This window comes from Coturnix japonica, chromosome 6 (assembly GCF_001577835.2).
Source record: "Coturnix japonica isolate 7356 chromosome 6, Coturnix japonica 2.1, whole genome shotgun sequence".
NCBI classification, from domain to species: domain Eukaryota; kingdom Metazoa; phylum Chordata; class Aves; order Galliformes; family Phasianidae; genus Coturnix; species Coturnix japonica.
In genome coordinates, this window is record NC_029521.1 from 26,882,399 (window position 1) to 26,900,044 (window position 17,646).

At 41.6% G+C, this 17,646-nt stretch overlaps 1 protein-coding gene across 1 annotated transcript in view; it reads left to right on the plus strand.

Annotated features, from left to right (window-relative positions):
- Nucleotides 1–17,646, plus strand: part of GRK5 (G protein-coupled receptor kinase 5) — a 146,127-nt gene that overhangs the window by 98,826 nt on the left and 29,655 nt on the right. The window contains exon 4 of the mRNA XM_015867417.2: nucleotides 2,284–2,361. Coding sequence (XP_015722903.1) covers nucleotides 2,284–2,361 — 78 coding nt within the window. The remainder of the gene's footprint in view (nucleotides 1–2,283; nucleotides 2,362–17,646) is intronic.

Sequence of the window (17,646 nt, forward strand, 5' to 3'; positions counted from 1 at the left end):
TTACTGAAGCACTTTTGCCCATATCAGTAAGAGGACGTGGCTATTTTGGAACAGACCAAATGCATGAGATACTGTATCCAAATTTATGACCTGTTTGAGAAATTCACATTTCTCCATTTATATAAGCTAAGATCTTGGCTTACATGTCTTAATATTTAACTTCCAAAGCACGATCATTCTTTATTTCACCAATCCAGCTCCAAGGGGAGACACTGATACTTGCCAGGCACTCACCACGCATACATAAATATTTGATGTTCCAAATCACCGTTGTGCAGGTCTCAAGCTGATGTGATGACCAATGTTTGATAACGGAGACAGATGCTTTAGGAAATCTGTTAGCCCAACTTCTTCTGACCTGTTCAGGAAAGTATGGCAGAATATTCAGAATCTGAAAGTAGCCCAAGGAGAAAGAAGTGGCTATTATTAGTTCATTTGTAAGTAGCACTGATTTGAGGACAGTAATTCTCCTAGTCTCTTCGGTGACGAGGCTGTTCCAAGGAGTTCTTTGTTTGGCAGTCTAATGTGCAAAAAGTTTTGCTTAAGCAGAATTATTTTCTCTTTAAATACATTACTTTGGTTTTCTTTTAGATGCAAATCTCCTTGTCTGTGTGTGGACCCAACCACGAACTGTAAGGGGCAAAGTAAGGTGCAACTCTGACCTTTTAAGTAACTGTGCCTTACATTACCCTTGCCATTGCTTCATGCTGTAGCAAGGAATTGTGGAGAAGACTCCTGTTAAGGTGCTGTAAACATTTGAGATTATCTGTGCTTCCAGGGCTGAAACAACCTGTGTTTAGATACCATCTAAAAGAACAGGAAAATGGATGAAAGATAGTTGTTTGTTTTTTTTTAAACCCTTCTAATAAGTTTTGGGGGTACATAATCAGTTCATCCACAAAATGGCCACTAAAACAGAAGCACAGCTCTTGTGGATTTCAGCCTTCAGTGCATTTGTCATCAGCAGTACAGCTTTGTCTGGGTTTTCTTTTTGCCATCACTGTCATTTCCCAAACTAAATCAGACCATAATTCTAGACCATTCAAGCAATTTGCTATGTGTATGTGTAAGTACGTAGCTTTAGATTTAAGCTACAATAGCTAAATCAGCTCTGGACAGATAGGTGGGTAGTAGCATTATTACTACATTGTGTTTTTTTGTGTCCTTCCTGGATCTGCTTTGGTTGGGTATCCATTGCAGCCTTCCTTCCTTCAGATTTATTGCATCACAGTCAGAGCAGTACATACATCTTTGAGTGGGCAGCAGTTCTGAAGTTTGTACTTCTAAGTGTTTGCCAGCTCAGTCTGATTTACCTTCTTTTTTTGACTTCCTCCTCATTTATCATCTCAAACAGCTTGTATTGGACCGGGTTACTTAATTGGTTTGGCAGGATTATCTGGGAACCTTTTTCTAATACAAGCGGTCATGAAAACTGCTGGGCTGACTTTTTATTCCTGGAAAATCTTTTGATCCTAAGGCTGAATCTTTGTACCCTGGGCAGTGCCAAGTTGGAACGCCTAGAAGAATTTGTCGTTATCATTTTGTAACTGGGACTCTATGAAGCATGTTTTTAATTTGAATGCCTTCCATGATTCCAAAACTTTAACTAAAGTGATTCATGTCTTTGTAACGCACCAGTAATACTTTGCTCCTTGTGTTGTCTTCTCTCTTGTTTTATCTGCGTCCTGAGAAATTGGTGTAAGAAAATGGATCTCAGATCCACCTTTAGGAGACTCCAGGATCACTAAAAGTGATGGGCAAGTCTTGTGGCATTGTAGAAGGGATGGTAGACCAGGGGAAGCCTGTAAATAAATGGGAAAGACCCATTCTTCCAATCAGGGCTTGCTGAAGGAGTTCGCCTGGTGCTTGAGATACCAGCATGGCAAGAATTAAGAAAATATCACTATCTCTACTACTGAGAGAAAAAAAGTGTTACCTTTTGTATTCACTTCTTCTCTTTAAGCAGCACCCAGGAAGTTACTGTCTGTCGTTACTTTCTGAACACTGTCTCTGGCAAGGCTGTAAAATATAAAGGAATTAAATTGTATTGGCGTTAATTAAGAGATGTAATCTCAGAAATCACATCACCAGGGTTTGTTCAAAATGCTGTGGACGATTTTTGGATGGTTTGTGTGTGTGTGTACAGGTTTTACTTCCATCAAAAAATTGTGTTTATTCTCCACATTCTTCAGAAGGAGCATTCAGTTACAACCACATCCAAAATGAAGTTATAATGGTGAAATACGAGTGCAAATATTGACTATTTCTTTATATCTGTTCCAGGCAGAGTATGAAATTGCTCCAGATGAAAAGCTGGGAGAGAAGGGAAAGGAAATCATGATGAAATACCTCACCCCAGAGGTAAGGGGCAGCCAAAGTGGTATTACTGAAAGAATGCTGCAGGGCACACCTTTGCTAAATAAAGTTGTTATAGGCTTTCTAATATAATTTTAAAGCCCTAAAATTTATGATGGTAATCACCAGTGTATAAACCTGCAAGTCCTATACAAACAGAAAAAGAATTGTATTTTAATCCAAAAATTGGATTTTAAGGATGGACTTGTGCTTATTAGAGGCTTAAGTCATCTGTGGGTGAGAAAGTGGCTTCTCTGCTCTCTTGTCTACATGCAAAGCTCTGCATCCATGGAGTAGTGCAAGACACCTCAACTTCATGAGTTGGTTATTTCTTACTGTGTTCAAATGTGTGGTGTTTCATATACTGCTGGGTAGGAAGCACCAGCAAAGATGGGTTTTGGTAACAGATGTTGTATGTTGATACAAAAACTTTCATTCCTCCTACAATAATTTGTCCCAAGGTAACCAAAAGTTTGCAAGATGGAAATTGTGTGGTGTGTCTTGGAGCTGAGTGGAGGCAACACCAGTTCTGGTTTCTGCTGCTGTCAGCTCCTGACTGTTGCGCCTCTGGGCTGCCCGAAGGAAAGGAGCTCATGGTAGCAGCCGTGTCCACAGGGTGGCACTCCTAACAGAAGTACAGATTGCTGCAGGAGTATTGGGCAGGATGCAGGATTCCAGGATTAACCCTTTTGAGCTGGAGGCTCCGTCATTTGCCAACCACATTTAAGCTTTGCATTAAAATCCCTGCCAGTGAGCAATGAACATCAAGATTTAAACACATGAACAACCCTAGGATTTGTCCTAATTTACTTTAATGAGTGTAACCAAGACATACAAGCGCTACTTCATCTTTTTTACAAGACAAATACATGTGACCTTCAGGAAAGTGAATTGCACTTTTCGCAGATATCTTTCTAAAGTGTCTAAATGGTACAGTATGTTTTGGAGGTGCAGGGGCAGAGCAGACCTTGTTTTTATTATTATTTTCCAGTCAGTCATTTTCCTACCATAAATTTCAGTGCATACTTTCAGTTATCTCAGGCTGCATTTGGGGATCTGGTTTCATTTCCTGAGCCTGGCTAGCTTCATATGCAGCCATTTAGCACTGCTAGGGTGAGTTCTTGCTGCCCATTCATTAAGGACATGAAGTTCCATTATTTTCCATCCATTGAGGTGACTGTCTTAAAATTCCTGTCAACAGAGGAAAGAAGGGCAAATATACAAGGAATATATTTCCCACTGCTCAAATCCCAGTCTGGAAATGGAGAAGGGCATTTTGCTGGTATCAGGAACAGGGAAGTTGGAGGACGGTGCTGTTTATTCCAGCCAAGTGCAGCTGGTCTTGGTGCAGAGTTCCAGAAGCCACTTGTCACTGATGTCCCATTGCACTCTGCCATCTCTGTTACTTTCCTTGCAGTCCCACAGTGCAGCAGAAGCACATGGAATAGTTTAGTGAGGTCATTAAGGATCAAGTTGAGAGCAGTTTCATCTTCATCAAGAAAAAATAGTGGTGTTGCAGGAAAGCAAATTACTGGGACTCCAGAGCTGGAGTTTCCATTCTCTGCAATGCTGTACACTTTATATTTGCCCTGCATACCTGATTTCTCAGTGTGTAAAATGGATGTTGTCTGTTCTGAAACTTACAATGTCTTTGAATTATGTTGTCTTAGGGCAGAAGCAAACACAAAGCTATGTGCCTTCTGTTGTGAACTAAAACTCTGCTGGTTGAGCTTTAACGTCAGCATTGGTATCACTACACTTTTTTTCTTAATTGGTTCTTCCTAGAGAAGTGTTTAAGCCATCCTACAGGTAGGAGAGAACACTTCATAGAGGTACTATTGCCTGTGCCATAGCAACGGGCTGACTGATAATTCTTCTAACATAGGTATACCCCACAATAAATACTTAAACATCTTGAGCAAGGTCTGGCTTTCTTTCTTTTCATCGTGGCTACCTACCTAAGACATTCACATTAGGAGTTGAGGTGGCCTGCTCTCTTGTCTAGTGTAGAAAGAGAAGTAGGAATCTCCAAAGGATGGACTTTAAGCCATCAAAGGTAAGTGAGTCAAAGCCAGGTTAGATGCATGCAGTCAGGAGGGGTTAATCTGGACCCAAATGTCCTGGCCAGCAAAGGAACCATCTTTTCATTAGGTGCTGCATTGCTGCATTTCTCCATTTAACCTCCATTTCTCCATCTCTCAGCGCCTCAGAAGATACAAAGATTCCAAAGCCTTTTGCTTTCAGAGCAGAATGTTTCTTTCAAATAGGTGTGTGTCTGTACTTCAAAGAACCTCATTGTCTTGATATAAAAATAGTGTGACATACAGCTTGACTGATAGAATAAAATTATAGGTTTGGCTCTTGGACAGATAATTCAGTCTTATAATGTAAGTAGTATTTTTCCCAGAGCGCAAGATCAGAAATAAAATCAAAACAAAAAGGAGACTTCATGCTCTTTAATATTTATAAATGATTTTTAGCTCTTGGGTTGTTAAATGTCATGCATATTTAACGTATAATGTGTCAGTATATCCTCATTCCAAAATGCATTCATTTGCATAGGGAACATGCACTTTATTTAATAAAACATATAATACTTGTACAGCAGAAAGGCAAAGAAAACATTTCCCCAGATGAATAGACATCACACCAGAGCTTACAACCTCATGTGACTCACACAGTCACTGTGAGATGTTACAACTCCGCGCCACAGTTAGCAGAACTTGGGCGTGTGGGAGCAGTGAATGCTGCATAGAGAGCGTTCAGCATCAGCCCTGAGGCGACTAAAGGAGCTCAGAGCTCATCCAGACGGCTGAGGGGGGAGGCACTGCTTCAAATAACCACAATTCAGTCTCAGCGCAGCTTTAACATCCTGAGCAGCCCCTGAGCACTCACTGAGGCAGCTGAGAAGACATCTAACAGCCTTTTGTTGTGGCTGAGGCCAAGGATGGCACGTGTGGGTCAGGCTTCTAGGTCTCCTTGGCTTACAGGCAACAGCAGTGACAAATTCTGAGCGTAGCCTTAGCACCTGGAAGGGAAAATGGGTGGCTTAAGCCTCTGGGTGAAATGGCACATAGGAACTCTGGTTCTCATCTGGGAAAAAGAGGAAGTAAATCCCTACTTCTTCCATATTGAAGACATCAGCGCACTCTCTCTCTTGGTATGGGTATGCACCCATAGCCCTGAACAGGCCCTTCTGAAATATTTGATGGGAGGGATATGTAAGAGCTGTGTGTGACTGTCACACTAATAATGCCAAGACAGAAGCTTTTCCATGGCTTCCTGGGCAGCTTGACCTGAATGGTGAGCAGGAGACAGAAACCCATGGAAGAGGTGGGTGAAGATACCAGCCATCTTGACACACGCTCTGAAGAATATTAACTTACTTCTCCCAGGAGGGAGAGTTTAGTCTGGCGCTCCTCAAGGCCCTGTGAGGATGAGCACTGGTGAGATGGCCTCATCAACAGGAGTCTTGTGCCCCACGAGGTGCGTGCCACTTCTGTCCCATGCCCTGAGGGGACACCCATCTACTGGCCATCTTGACAGGAGCAGCACTGTGGTCACCACAGCACTGAGATTCCTTGACTGGAGTCCTGCTTCTTCAAGAGATTCCATGAAAAAGGCACTTAAAGCTGCCGTTTTGACTTAATAATCCTGTAGGGCAAAAGTCCAACCCACAGGAAGTCTAAAATTTCTGAGGTTGTGAAATATAATGGTAAAACTGCTAAAGTGAATTGGTCACAAATATTTATTTCCTGGCTTTTCCTAATCTCAACAGTTGAGTGGGAATGTTTCAGATTTAGGTTCCAGTTCTGTCTACAAATAGAAAAGCTCTCAGTGCTTCGTGGAACAGTTCAGTTCAGCTGAACCCAGCGTGTCTTCATTACCAGGCTTCTTGCAAGAGCAAAGGGATACATTTACCTTTGCACTGCTCTTAAATTAGAGTTATGCATCAGAGTGCAGCATTTTTGCCCTCTTTGAAACCCACCATACCTTCCTCCACTAAATCACTAGCCCATTATTTTCTTTCTCACTGTAAAGCCACCACCTTGAGATACTTTGAAAGACACTATATAACACTAAATTGATTTGAAATTGCTTTTAAGACAGTCTCCATATGCCATTATGGTTTATATTTGGACCCAGTTGGGTACTAAAAATGTTATTGAATAGGATGACTGATGTGTATTGTTATCCTCATTAATACACCTCACAGAATATGAAGAACAGCAACAGTTCGTTTTCTTATCTGAATTCCTGTTCTCTTGCCTTTCCTCCAGGAAATGCACAGAATAAAGGCCACATTTTCAATGTCTTTCTTTGCTGCAGAGGTTGGCTGTATGCAACAGTAACCTGCTTATTCCAGACATGGAGAGCAATGGGTATTTTGCTAAATGGAAATGTGTCTTTGTTTGTATGAACAATTATAGGATAAGGAAGGGAGGAAAAAGTCCTATGAAAGGAAAACTGTCTGATCAGCAGTGCCTGGCCTTCCATTTGTCCGCTGGTTAAAAAATGCTCTTCTATCAGTTCTCAGTTCTTTTTGCAGAAGAAAATACTTATGTAATATGGGTGAGATGAAATTAAAATGATTTATGAGCCTTTCTATTGGGGAAAGTCATGCAGCTGAGTCCAGGCTCACAAACACCCATTCTTAGCTCTGCACTTTGCCACAGAGTTTTCTTTCTGCACACCATTGCTTTAATCTTGATGGCAAGCATTTTTTCCTGCATGTTGTTCTCTCCTTGACATTTCCTCCCTTCTTATTTTCACCATGAAAGTAAATGCAAACTTTGGCACTTATGCTTCTGAGTGAGTCATCTTCTCTGATCACTAAAGGCTTCCATATCCTGTAAGAAAAGTTTCATGCATCACTTCTTAATGGTTCTGGCTGAATCCCGTCTGTGGAAGGGCAGGTCATACCAGGAATCAGATTCCAGTGTTGAGATCTCTTCCTCTGTTTAGTTTTACTAAATGCCTTCTAGGAAGATTTGATGATTAGTTTTAGGAGAGGCCAAAGTAAAAGCTGAACGTCACTGTGAGTGAAGCTCAAAGGGAGTAAAAAACGCCCACAATATACATTAAGTTTCTGTAAAGCAACCTGAACAGTAAAATATGAGATGAGGGTTTGCATTTTCCAAAGGGAGCCTTCTGAGACTCTTTTCTACTCTGCTACATTTCCGGTACGTATTCAGTTTACATCACTTATATCCAGCAAGTCATCTCTGCTCCTTTGTAAGCTTGTTATCTTGGTGATAAAAGGTCAGCACAGTATTGCTTTTCACCAGTACTGTGGATGGTCCCTTAAGGCTTGGTCCAAGAGCTGTCTTCTGAGCTAGTTCTCAAGTTTTTCTAAACCCTGTGCATTTCATTAAGGGCCCAATTGAAATACGAAATGAATGAAGTGCCTGTCTGAACACAATGTGTTACTTGGACTTAGGGTGGGCTAGAATTATTTACTTGCTCCAAATGTTATTCACTGTGTCCTTTGTGTTCCCATTAGTAGACTTTGCACGATGCTAAATACTAAAGTAGGAATCCTGGCCTTACTTGAGCCAAGGAGAATTTTGCCATTTAACTAATTGCCCTGGGACTTTACCCCGTGACTCAATGGACTTCTCATCTCCCTCTTCTATTGACTTCACTACTCTGTAGGCACCATTTTAGCCAGAGATTATAGCATCACTTAGACCTCTGCTTTGCAGCTACCATAATCAGTGCATAATCCAGTCTCCGGGTAAATCAATATATAACTCCTGTTATTGTTCCAGAGATAACACAGTCAATGTCTCTGCTCATCACTACATCTTCATCCGGGAAAGTTCCCTTCTCAGCTCATCTTTCTGAAGTTTGATTCTGGGAAAATATTTGCGCAGCAGTATGGCAACCTTGTTACTCAAATTAATGCTTTCTAGTTGGAAAGCATTTTAATAAGCATTCTTCTGTCACTGCAGCCAGGCAGTAATAAAGTGCATCAAAGGAATCTGAAAAATCACTGTTGCCTTGATGAGCAGTTCCTTTGCTGTGGTCTCAGACTAAAATGCATTTTCTCATGGTTTGCTCAAGTCCTGTTTCCTCATCCTTTACCCACTGTTTATAATACAAATGTTAGTTTACTAAACACTTACTGAGCATTTCTGTCTCCTGCAATGAAGCCAAACTGCACAAGAACCTACAGAAATAGCATGAAGTCTGCTGTACCTCGGTGGTGATGCCCCAGAGTAGGTCCGTGAGCTGTAGGTCCTCTATGCCCTGTCCTTTTGGTTTAAGGAGAGCTGCATTTACAGTGTACTTGCTCACATTGGTTGATGGCCATTAACCATATTATTTTTTACCCCAGACAGTGTTATTATTTGAAGCGTTTCCTTCCTTGTCATTTTTGGGAGGCTACACTCCCAAGTTCACAACTGTTATGCAGAGGAGATGCTTCATATCTGTTTGTCGTTTGTGGTCAGGAAAACCATTAGGATGACTTGCTCAGTGGGCAGAAGCCTTCTGGCTGCCCTGCATTTGCTGGAAGTGCTCTGACTTGACCCTTTGGAAAATGGAAACTTCCTTCAGCTAATTCATGTCAACCACACGTGTAAACCTGGCTCACAGCTGTGTGCTCAGGCAAGGCGAGCCCCCCACGCTGCTGTGACTCCTCTTGGAGACTAGCCAGGGTGTTTGAAAAGGCTGAGGACACTGTGTGAATAAAGAACAGTCTGCTCAGGATTATCTGAGAACTGGAAAGGTGTTCTTGTCTGCCCTTGGCTAATGAATATGCTCATTAACATAGAATCAGAGAATGGCTTAGGTTGGAAGGGATCTTAAAGATCATCCAGTTCCAACCCCCTGCCATGGGCTGGTTGACCCCCACCAGATCAGGCTGCTCAGGTCCTCATCCAGCCTGGCCTTGAATGCCTCCAGGGATGGGGCACCCACAACCTCTCTGGGCAGCCTGTGCCAGTGTCTTACCACCCTCTGAGTAAAGACTTTATTCCTAACATCTTACCTAAATCTCCCCTCTTTTAGTGTAAATCCATTTCCCCTTGTACTATCACTATCAGTCCATATAAAAAGTTGGTCTACCTCCTGCTTCTAAGCTCCCCTCAAGTACTGGAAGTCCACAATGAGGTCTCCCCAAACCTTCTCTTCTCCAAGCCATATAAGCCTGACTCTCTCAGCCTTTCTTTGTAGGAGTGGTGCTGCAGCCCTCTGATCATCTTCATGGCCCTCTATGGGTTTAAGATTCATTGAGCTAAACTAAGAATCGGTAGCAGGCGACTGTAGACTTGACCTCATCAAGGAAGAGAATGAAGAAGTATGTGATCAAAAATGTTAAACATATCTTCTTACTCATCTGCTTCCCTAACAGCGGGAAATTAGGATTCTGGAAAATCAACCTCTTCGGCTACAAACTTAAGCAACCGAGTAGTGTTAAAAGAATGGGCCAAGCAAATTCCAGTGAGATGCCTGGGACTGACATCTTTGGCTGGTATAATGCAATTGGAATAATCACTAAGCTAATGATTTCCCATTATTTTAACTTGGAATCAAGAACTACAGCACTACCAAAGGGAATGTTTTACATTTCACAGACCATAAATGTATTTAAATTCATTACAATATCTGTATACAAGCATAAAGAATAGGAAAATAATTATTAAAGACAATCTTTTCACTACAGGTGGATTGTAAAGTAACCAACACATTCATGTTGTGGAAATGTGGCACTTCAAACCATTCCATTTTGTTGTTGCTGTTTTTTTCAGTACTTCAATATACTTAGAAAACTCATTTAACTCACGCTAAGCCTCAGTTTGTACGTTAATTTATTATTATTTAGTCAAGCTTGTGTCAAACCTAAGTCAAAATCTCAGCATATAGCAAGATTATCATCCTAGCACAGATGCTGTTTGTTCCACAAGCAAAGCAGAGAAAGAGTGGAAAATGCACTGCAAACAGTGTGTCATCTCCTGCAATAAATGTCTCCTCTCTCAGTTCTTTGCTGAAGGCAATTACCATGTGATTGTTAATGGGTTGGATGACACAGGTGAGTAGGGAATGATCTGTTTCCAGCAGTGCTTGATAGTGATTTTTCTTGCTTTCATGCTCAGGAACGTGATTTAGCGGAGGACTGTTGGAGTTGGGGTAGTGTGGTCAGGTTGTGGCAGGGCCTGATGGTCTTCAAGGTCTTTTCCAACCTGAGCAGTTCTATGATCCTATGATTCTGTTTCCAGTCTTTCTGTGAGTACCCCGCCATTTCCTGACTGATATTTATTTACTCACTTTCTATTCTTTTCCAAGGCCTTCCCAAACGCTCTGTTGGATTTTAGTTTCTCCATTCAGATATTTCCCTGGGATTTTGACCTCCTGTGTGAAAAAACAGATGAAGGCACAATCTGCAAAATCCCCACTGAAAATGATCAAGCAGAACAGGCTTAAGCGTGACCTGGATTGGGCCTTCATGCCTGAGTTACCTTTGTTCAAAGCAAACAGCTCATGGACTTCAGTGCGAGAATGGCTTGCAAGGCAAGGGTTACTGATGTTTACAGGCTTATGTTTCAGAGGAGTGAATTCAAGAGGCATCTGTTTGTTTTCCTGCAAGAAAGCCATTCAATAATGTTGATGTTGTAAATGTATGTTTATAGTTTCAGAGATTTTTTTATTTTTTTTTTTTAATGGAACAAATGACATTCGGTTCAGCAGAGAAAGCCAAGCTGAGACTATTGCAACATAAGTTTAATTACTAATTTTTAGGCTATCCATGATGAGGGAGGATGTTAAAAGGCAGAAAGGTTCTGATACGAGGCTGGACACTGGATGCTGTCCAAACATATTAAGGGCACGTGGACAGAGAAAAAACCTTCTGAGAACAGAAGCTGTCAAAATTGCCCTGTCATCTTTGTATCTTTGTTGCCACTAATGTGGAGAACGCTGTGTGTTTCAAAAGATGTGACCAAATGTCTGTCTGGCTGTAGAAATACGCTATGGCAGCGGTTCAGCTGGGGCTGCTAAATAAAGCTTACCTTCTGAACCAGTGTCACTGCCAGGGATTGCATGAGTAGCCTGACTTTGGTTAGTATTAGTTTTCTTAAACTGCTCATCCTACTGACAGCTACTGACACTGAGCACTTCATCTGGTTTTACACTTTAATCTGTTTGCAAAATGCTTTCAAAGGGGGAAAAGGCAAAAACAAGTTAAACATACTTTCCTTCCCCTTCACGTCTACAAAACAATTTCATCTGGTTAGTTTATGAGCACCTCTAAACCAATAAACCTTTGTGTCTACACAAAGAAGGGAAAGTTCTTTTGGAGGTGAAGAAACCTTTGTAGGAAGGTTTCCAAAGATTGATTGAAACAGTGTGAGTGGAGAAGCAACAGAGTTTAAAGATACTGAAAAATATCTTGCTATGGACTTGTTGTGGAGCCCAGTTCTTCACTGATTGAAGTCAAAAGCAGAGCTTCTGTGGTGACCAGTTTATGTTTGTCTATATATGTATATCTAAACTTTACCAGCAACCCCATGGCTGGTTGGGATTGCAGTGAGTGGTTCCATTTATCTGACAAGCATAAAGCCTGCAGCTGATTCACAGGACTTGCAAAAGAAGCTGATGAGGCAACTAAATTTTGTCCCCTGAGACATTCTGTTATTTCAAAATTACTTTTATGGAGCTTTGAAAGATTTCCTCTGGTCACCTCTAGGTGCCAGGAGGAAATTTCTCCTTGATCCAGGCAATCTTTTCCCTTCTTTTGTTGCTCTGGAATTAAAGTTGTGGTTATGCCTTGAAATTTCTCCGAACCAAATAATTTAGCATTCCAATAAAACCACACTTTGGATTGAAAGTTTTTGTTTGGGAAACATTTTGACTCACGCTATTTGCATCGCAGTTGTCACCATCAAGAGCAGAAATATGGTTTCTAGAAAAGAACATTTCAATTGTTGCAACTACAGGACGGTCTGCTGAGAATGGACATGATAAGGTCTGGTTAGATAGCTGAGCCGCTGGTGATTAACAGGAGAGCATGAAAAATGCTTCATGTGCTTTCCATGCCGTAGTCAGAAGAGACACCGCAATGGCTGCTACGTTGTCCAAGGAATGACACAGTTCATAGACGGCAATTTGTGCCCAGTCGCCAGAAAGGAAAGATTCTTGAAACCCAGAGAAGAAACTTCTTTCCTTACCCACGGGTTTGCTGAAGCCTGACAAGCAGCCCAGTGAGTCTGGAGCAAGCAAGTCAGCCTGAAGCTAGATCATGTCTATTACAATATGTAAGTTCATAAACTGAGGCTGTTAGCATTTTGTGATGGATTAGCCCCTCCAGGCAGAAGAACATGTTCAGCTGTTCGCTGAGGGCTCTATTGTCTTCCTTCAGTTGTTTTTTTTCTGATTCAACAAATCCTTTGATAATTTAGTAGAATTTGAGGGAAAACAGATTCATCCTGGCTCCAGATTGGTTTGCAGCTACAAAACAAACTCCACAGTTAATAGGCACCGCTGATTTGCTTCATTTAGCTACCAGCAAGTGATCTTGCTCTCACTTCTGAAACTGCTGTTTGTTTCAGAGGCACAAGACTGTGCTGTTTTTCATAAGAGTGGGTCAATGAACCGCTTTTGTAATCTTGGGTGAGATATTTAACATCTTCCCGTTCCCAGGGCTGGTGCAACTGGTCTGCACTGGAAGGGTTAGCTCTCATGATGTGCATGCAGTGCTGTATGTCCCCCCCGATCCTCAGGTAATGTCCGCACGCTGTATTAATAGCTGAATTGCTGTTAATAATACAGCTGCGTTCCATGTTCCCCATCTACCTCACTGCCAATTCCACATCTGTCATCTCAAAGAAAATATCTTGGAATTATGAAGCCTTGTGCTTTACTGGTTTGCCTCATACAGACCCAGATGACTTTGTGGTAGGACAAAAAATAAAAAGAAAATGCAGGAGTTGATTACTTAAAATGTTGCAGCTGCTCCTGATGTAGAATTGGCTGTTTACAACAAATACTGCTAAATCTGAGCAGGCAAGATCAGACACGGGCAAGAAAAAAGAACATTCCGACATTTTTGGGCTTAACACCAAAAGGAGTCAGGAGGCTGTGACAGTGCTGGCAACCTCTGTCTCACCAGGTTGCTCTATGCTCTATGCACCTGATGCTCTACGGCCTTCTATGAGCATTTGCCTTTGAAAACATGTATAGCTTGAGCATATAAACTTTGCTGTTCTCAGATTTTACATCTACCATGCAGCTGCCAAGATGATTTACATACATCTAACTATGCTCCCTTCTTCTAGCAGCCAGTTTAATTACTGTCCTTATGTCTCCTTATGAGTGTTGGCCTCAGAGTCACCGCAGATAGTCACACTGCTGCTACCGCCCCTTCAATGCCTCCCCCTTCTAGATGAGCCTTCCTTTGTAGAAGGATGTGATGTGCCAGAGCAACAGCAGAAATGGCGCTGCATGTGACAGTGCACGTGACACAAACTGTTGCCCTCTCTTGTTGGTCTCCTGGGCCACAGCAGTGTGACAGCAAATTAAATACAGTGTCACAACAACTGGATGGGACGATTGCTTCCAGGTCTTTGTGAATGAACTGTTCTCATCACACCAGTCACCATCCCACAGTAAAGTTCATTTTAGCCTGCTTCTTCCGTAGCTTTGAGTTCTTCACTAGCAGCAAATCTGTACACAGATTTATAGATATATGTAGAAAATTGCTGTCAGAATCTGAAAATGCAGACATCATTAAGACAGATGTGCTTGGAAACAAAGACAGCTCAAGAAAAGTTATGGCTTGAACTTTTGTCCGTCGAATGAAACATTTTTAATTGTTTTAAGTTAGTTTGCTGTGGAATGTTTTCATAACCTGAGACATAACATATGCTGCACATTATTTGTTTTGTGCAAGTGACTTTTAAAGTAACCTATAATTTCAATATCATGGCTGCACGTCTGAAACTTGCCAGGAGAGCAGTTATAATCATAACGTTTGTAAGAAGTCTGTTCATTCTAAGAACTGCTGTGTCTTTCTGGTCCATATCATTGTTATGAACAATTGTGCTTCAAGATACCATGATGACTCATCCACTGGCAAGAGCTGCTATAAGAAGACAAACCCATATTTTTAGGTTTCTATTCCTTTTTGACTAATTGCAAAAGCTACAAACTAACTGATTTGAGGACTCGTAGCACCTCTGGTTTTCATTTATCTCAGTAGGACTTTGTCAGTCATGGATGAATATCATCAACACTCCTGCAAAACAGAATTCTTCACCATCCTGTTCTTCAAAATACTGTGGGATTGCCAGCGATCTGATGAGGGCTTAAGCAAGCAAGAGTTGTAAGGTTTTGTGGTTCTTAGAAGACATGCACTGTGTAAGGATGAAGTATCGCCATTATCTCTCTGGACTAAAGACTCTGTTCATTGAAAAGTCAGTCTGACAAAAGTCAGTGCCATCTCTCCTTCTGACCTGAATGGTTACCTGAAATTCGTGGCTCTGAAAGCCACATAGGAGACAGCGGTGACTGAATATCTTTGAAGCAAGGCTGTTCATTTGCAAAAAAGATACTTATTACTAAGGAGGAATCAAATAATAAAGCAGAGGTTGCTTGCCCAAAGCTGCAGGTTTCTTTTGGTGAGCACTCAGCATAAAAGCACCCTTCAACATGTCTTCAGAAACAGGAGCTTTACAGACAATAAACCAAAACCACAAAGGCTTGGGTAGGTTTGTGTCACCGTTCATCTGTTCATCTGCGCCCCACATAGTACCTGAAATCACTGGAGACAGCTGCTGCTCACCCCACCTTGCTTTCAGAAAGGAGAACCCCAACTGAATGAGTTATCAAGAAAATGCTGTTACTCGTTTGAGTTTCAAATCTCTGCCACCTGCTCTCCTGTTTTCACTTCCACAGATCTTGGGGCAACTTCTGTACCAGTCTCACTTATTTTAAAGACTTGGCAGTTCTGTCTGAAAGAAAGTACAACAAATTACTTGTTTTAATCAAAAAGTAAAATTAAAAGCAATAATCTCCTGAATGCCTCCTGTGGTGTTTCAGCTTGTTTTACAGCAAGCTTGCTTAACTGGTCCATTGACAAAGGCTGGGTGCCTTTCCCACAGTCACAGGGGAAACACCATCAGAGAAATGCTGTAAGTACCATGTCGAGTGTATAGGCATGATCTTATGAGGAGGCTTATTTGTTTTCTGTCCTGTTCAGTGAAGGTCAACAATGTTGTGTCTTGAAGGGCTGAATGAAGTTGCCTGTGGCAAAACTTACAGTCTGTCAAAAGAGTTTACATTTTAAAGTAGCTTGATACAACATGATGCTTAAAATAACAGATAATAGCGAGTTATGCAGCCTGGAAGATTTCATGTGATTCTCAAATCAGATTTTGCTTCTTTTTGGTGCTTTTGTGAGGTGCTGAGGGCTGTGATACGGAAGGTTATAGGTGTAGCACAGGTAAAGCTGCGTGGCATGGTTCAGACTGTCAGGGACAAACGATGGCAGTGCAGCAAACACAGACTGTATTGTCAAGCTGGTGCCCTCTGCGCCCACCAAGAACTATTGATGGGTGGTATTTGTAGTAGATAAGGCACACAGCTTCAGTCTTACCTACCGTGCTGTTATCAGTCATTGCATCCCAGTGGAGAAGAATGGAGAGAAGCTGAAATGAACCTCCTAGTAAAACTGTCTTGCAGGTCCAGTTTGGAAGAGACTCCAAGTTTTGTTGATACAACCTCAACTAACTTTGAACAAGTGTGTGACATCTCAGCTGTTCTCAAGCCATTACTGGAGCTGGAAGAGCAGCTAGGAGGCCGTCCTTTGTCTTTTAAATTAGAAAAAAATTATTTAGAAATGCCTGTTTTTCTCAGTATGTCACCAGCACTCACTGCGTGTCCATCTCCTGTTTTCCAGAAACAGTATAGTCATGTAGAAAATACAGAATTGTATTTGTTAAACTACTCTGTGCTCTGTTTTGAATACAAGGCAACGTAACAGGTTTCTGCAGGTGTTTTGGCAGAGTATCCCTTCTCTCATGCTCAGAAGGAATGGAGTTAATCATGGTGCATGGGTCTCCCAGCTGCTGCAGCACATTTAATATGCTCAGAAAGGTGCGTCTGTTCCCCTGTGAAAGCCAAGTTTGCTTTTACAGTCAGTACCTATAATGCAGTGGGAGAGAGTTAATAACCATTTCATTACACTGCAGAAACCTTTTGCACCTCTCCAGGGAAGTAGCAACTTTTTCTTCTGTGAGTAGTTGAAGTGTTACCTTTGGAAGCTTTTACTCCTGGGATCCAAATGCTTGCTTACATTCATAACCTGTGCTGCCCAGTTGTTCGATAGAGGAGCAAAAGTAGGTTGATGAGCTGTGTTTGGCTTTGCAATTGTTTCTGGCTTTGTTTAAGATCTGAAGTCTGTAGATACACACAGTACTCAAAGAGAATCATTATTTAATGGGAGCAGTGGGAACTGTGAAGTCTTAAGGAAAGCCTTATTCCTTATTAAAGGGTCATAAACAGATTCCCTAGGACTGTGCAGGGTTGGACAAGGTAGGTACCTCATCCTGTATGTGTGGGGGTCCTGCCTCTCTCTGTTCTAAACATGAAGGTCTGCGTGCTGACACCATTCCTCCTGCTACCCTATGGATGTAGGTGGAAATGATCAGCTTGAGAAAAAGGTGTTTTCTGTTAGAGAAAGTGATTTAGTACAGTGTTTGCTTTAGGCTGTAATACTCTAGTCCATGCACAAAATGTCAGTGTATTTGTAAGTCTTCACTTGATATTGCTGGCTTGCTTGTGCTTTGTTCAGAGGAAGCAAAGACTCAAAGGTCAATGATGGGTGGTTCTGAAAAACCAAGTGGTGACTCTGTCCTCCACAAATCACAGAACAATAGGGACTGGAAGGGGTCTCTGGAGATCCTCTAGTCCAGACCCCTGCTAAAGCAAGTTCTTCTTCCATGTGAGTTTTTCCACAAGATCCTTGTTTACCCATATGGATCTCCTGCCACTTTTCCTTGATTTCTAACTCCTTGGGATGCACCAATCTTGAGCTTGGAAAAAGTGGTGTTTAGTGTCAACAAACTCATCTGTGCCACCAATGATTTAACCCACAGGATGTGTCCAAGTAAGTCCTTGAAAAGGTCAAAGTTGGCTCTCCTGAAGCTCAGGGCTGCAATTGTACTTATTACCTCATTTGCAGAGAAAGGAATCACAGTTAGTGCCTTTTTAAAGTACTTTCCACATTGTCTTATGGGGCTTTTTTTCATTCATTCTTCACCTTTCTCTGTAAGAATTTCATTTCAACTTTAT